This window comes from Lathyrus oleraceus, unplaced genomic scaffold (assembly GCF_024323335.1).
Source record: "Lathyrus oleraceus cultivar Zhongwan6 unplaced genomic scaffold, CAAS_Psat_ZW6_1.0 chrUn0504, whole genome shotgun sequence".
Lineage (NCBI taxonomy): Eukaryota > Viridiplantae > Streptophyta > Magnoliopsida > Fabales > Fabaceae > Lathyrus > Lathyrus oleraceus.
Genome location: NW_026112895.1, coordinates 48,438 through 52,700, shown reverse-complemented (window position 1 = coordinate 52,700; position 4,263 = coordinate 48,438). Strand labels below are relative to the sequence as shown.

General features: G+C 41.0%; 1 protein-coding gene across 1 annotated transcript; it reads left to right on the top strand.

Annotated features, from left to right (window-relative positions):
* The first annotated feature begins 1,530 nt into the window (after positions 1–1,530).
* LOC127114490 (uncharacterized) lies at positions 1,531–3,324 on the top strand. The gene is made up of 2 exons (XM_051046591.1): positions 1,531–2,177; positions 2,295–3,324. The coding sequence occupies exons 1-2, from the start codon at positions 1,531–1,533 to the stop codon at positions 3,322–3,324; spliced, it is 1,677 nt and encodes a 558-aa protein (XP_050902548.1).
* Positions 3,325–4,263: the final 939 nt, after the last annotated feature.

The following is a 4,263-nucleotide window of genomic DNA, read 5'->3' as shown; positions in this document are numbered from 1 at the left end:
ATGCATGTCAATCGATTGCACAAACATTCTGTTTAGGAATAGTAGAACTTTTTCAGCAGGACCAATCGATTGACACTCAGGATCAATCGATTGACACTCAGCAAATTCTGAAAAACAGAAACGTGAGAGGAACCAATTGATTGGGTTTCCCCAACCAATCGATTGACTCAAGTTAAAAACCTCAAAATCCATTTTCTAAGTGTTTCTAAATGTATTCATCCATCCATTAATCAATTATGATTTCATGCTTAAGTTGAATACATGTTAATAGTGAGAATAACATGATGAATATAGTAAGTTAACCTAGGATTGGTATTAGGCCTTGAGTGAGGTTCATGACTTAGATAACAATGAATGACGGTAATCAATCGTACGACGCTTATATGAAGGTCGTGTATGAATTGTTGCCATAATTGATAACAAGACGCATTGTATGGAACATGCCATGTTATTGTTGTGTATTATGGTGAATGAAGTCACCTATAATTGATGAATTTTGTTTTGGTTCGTGGAACCAATGATTGTAGAACCGATCATGTATTCAGAATGTGTGTTTTCTGTGATGGTACACATCTCTATTGGTATGCTTAGACGTGTAAGTATTGGGATGTGGGACCAATGATTCGAGCCTCAATTGGGTTTGAGCCTCAACCATGGCGGACATAGGGGAAAGGTGGACACCTAGGTGGGTTGGAGTCCCATATGGCGAAAGATACCCTAGGTGGGTTAGAGTCCCATACGGGTGACGGTCGCTTGAACTGGGGATTAAGCCTTATGGAGGACCCGATATCCACCGTGAAAGTCGAATCATACGAGCATGCATGAACCGGGCCTGGCTTAGACGTAAGTCCGTTCGGGAATTGATGTTTCGTTATCTGAATATGATCGTGGTTGAGTTATGAGAACTCTTGTGCATGTTGCCATACAATTGCGAGTTAGTTCCCCGTCGCTCAAGTCTTCGTTCCCTTGTTGACTTGAGTTGGATATGAGCTGAACATTGATTAGAAAACCCTTTAGAGCCGAGTGGACCCATAAGATAGGGAACCCACTGAGATTATTATCTCACCCCATGTTGTTGATTATTTTTCAAGTGGTTCTGAGCAGGATAAGGGTAAGAACAAGATAAAGTGATGTCTTGCTTGCCTGAGGACTGATGGCTTGTCTTCCGCTGTGTAGATATTTTTGAGATCATTGTCTAATGATCTAGATCAGTAGTTTTATTTTGGGCACTCTTATGTACATTTATGCCATATTATGTTATTTTGGGCATGTATTATATATGTACACTGTGCTGCTAGGCACTTATGTATTTTAGTACCAGTTTTACACTACGTATAATATGTATTCTAGACATATATTATATGTGGGTGTTACAGTTGGTATCAGAGCAGATCGTATCCTCGACCTAGCCATGAAATATTATAAGTATTCCTTTCTGCCTCACATGTGGGTTGTCATCATTGTCCTTTGTGTTATATTCATAGTATTGAGCCTGATCAACTTAATCCTATTTGTATGACATTCAGGATCATGGCTGACGGACGCAGAGGTCGTGGTAGACCCAGAACCCAGAATTCGGACTCTGAACCGTCAAGTGGTAGTGAAGGTTTTCAATGGCCTCAGTTTATGCAACAACAACAGAATCAATTCATGCATCATCTGTTGCATGAATTGATTCTGTTGTTGTTGCATAAACAGAATCAATTCATGCAACAGATGATGCATCAGTGGAATGGTGGTTTGCATCCTCAAGGAGTTCCACAGGTAGCTGCAGGTGGTAGTTTCCGAGATTTCTTCCGCATGAATCCTCCAGAATTCCATGGTGGGATGAATCCCGTGAAGGCTCGGGAGTGGATAATCGACATGGAAAGGATTTTTTGGATAGTGCATTGTAGTGAAGAAAATAAGGTTGTGTTTGCTTCTCACATAATGAAGGGTCTAATTGTGAGATGGTGGGAGAGCGCTTCGACTCTTATGACCAATCAAGGAATACCTAGAGATTGGGAGCATTTTAAGACTATTTTCTTGGATAAGTATTTTCCTAGTTCTTTGAGGACTCAGAAAGAATTTGAATTTCAACAGCTCAGGCATGGTACTATGTCAGTAGCTGCGTATGCTGAGAAGTTCGAAGATATGGCTGCTTATTCTAGGCAAGCTGCGTACGCACCGGATGAGAGGTGGAAGATTGATCAGTTTCTTTTTGGTCTGAGGGGTGAAATTTCTCATAGTGTTTCTCAAAGAGAATTCACTTCTTATGCTGAACTATTAAGATAATGTTATGTGGCTGAGAATAGTTTGAAGAAGGTTCAAGAAGAAAGGGATCAATACAGGAGTGGGCAGAGAGACCAAGGAAGGCCAGGAAACCAGTTCAAGCCTAGATCTCAGGCTTTCAAGGGAAAACATGTGCAACATGCAAGACCTAACCAACCTCCTCAATGTCAAGCATGTAAGAAGTACCATTTTGGAAAATGTGATGTACGTGGAATTAGGTGTTTTACTTGTCAGAGAGAGGGACACATGTCTAGGGAATGCCCTCAGAATAAGAATCAGATGCAGGGGAGGAGTACCTGTCGAGTTTATACCTTGGATGCAAGGAAGGCTAAGAGTAACAATGCCTTAATTGCTGGTACGTGTCTCATCAATGATCATCCTTGTTTTGTATTATTTGATTGTGGGGCGACACACTCTTTTGTATCAATTCGGTGCATGAAGCGTCTTGGCTTGCAAGCAATTCCCTTGTCTCCTCCTATGGTGCTTACTACCGCCATGGATGATATGGTTGAGACACCGTTGATTTGTGAAAATTGTTCGCTCTCGGTAAATGGTAGAGTTTTTCAGATTGATCTTATTTATTTACCACTTAAGAAGGTTGATGTGGTTTTGGGGATGGATTGGCTTTCCGCCAACTCGGTGTTTATTGGTTGTGAAAAGAAGTTGATTATCATTCCATCTAGTGAAGCTACTCTAAAGGATATGTTAACTACAATCTTGGAAGGTACAGTTGGCATGGTTAATTTCTTATTTGAGAATGAAAAGTCAGTTCTCTTGGCTCTTACCAAGGAATCTAGCGATAATCTGAATGTTACACAAATCCCTGTTGTTTGTGAATTTCCGGAAGTTTTTCGCGAGGATGTCTCCTCTCTTCCTCCTGAAAGGGAAGTGGAATTCTCTATTGATCTGGTACCTGGGACGGCTCCAATCTCCTTCTCTCCGTATCGCATGACGCCACTAGAGTTGAGAGAGTTGAAGAATCAATTGGAAGAGTTGCTAACTAAGCATTTTATTCGACCTAGTGTCTCACCATGGGGAGCTCTAGTGTTCTAGTAAAGAAGAAGGACGGTAGTATGCGGTTGTGTATTGATTATCGCCAGTTGAATAAAGTTACCATAAAGAACAAGTACCCTCTGCCTCGGATAGACGATTTGTTAGATCAATTGAAAGGAGCCTGCGTGTTCTCGAAGATTGATCTACGACCGGGCTATCATCAAATAAGAGTTAAGAGTTCGGATGTGCCAAAGACCGCGTTTAGAACCCGATATGGCCATTATGAGTTCCTTGTAATGTCGTTTGGTATAACGAATGCCCCATCTGTTTTCATGGACTATATGAATTGGATATTCCAACCCTACTTGGACCAGTTCGTGGTGATCTTTATTGATGACACTCTTATTTATTCTCGTACTCCTCAAGAGCACGGAGAACACTTAAGGATTGTTCTATCAGTACTGCAAGAGAAACAACTTTTTGCCAAGTTAAGTAAGTGTGAATTTTGGACGAACGAAGTGAGGTTTCTTGGTCATGTAATATCACAAGGAGGAGTATCGGTGGATCCATCTAAAGTTGAAGCAGTTATTAATTGGGAAAGACCAAAGAATGCTTCCGAAGTTAGAAGTTTCTTAGGTTTGGCGGGTTACTATCGAAGGTTTATAAAGGGATTTTCGCAGGTAGCGTTACCAATGACTAGACTTACCCGAAAGGAAATTTCTTTCAAATGGGATTCGAAGTGTGAGAAGAGTTTTATGAGTTTGAAGGAGAAGCTAACGACTGCTCCTGTTTAGTCATCCCTGATCCTAGTAAGTCCTATGAAGTATTTTGTGATGCCTCTAAGAAAGGATTATGAGGGGTGTTAATGAAGAGTGGTCAAGTTGTAGCCTATGCCTCTCGTCATTTGAAGCCTCATGAAGAGAACTACCCGACTCATGATCTTGAACTGGCTGCTGTTGTCTTTGCATTGAAAGTTTGGAGACATTACTTGTATGGGGT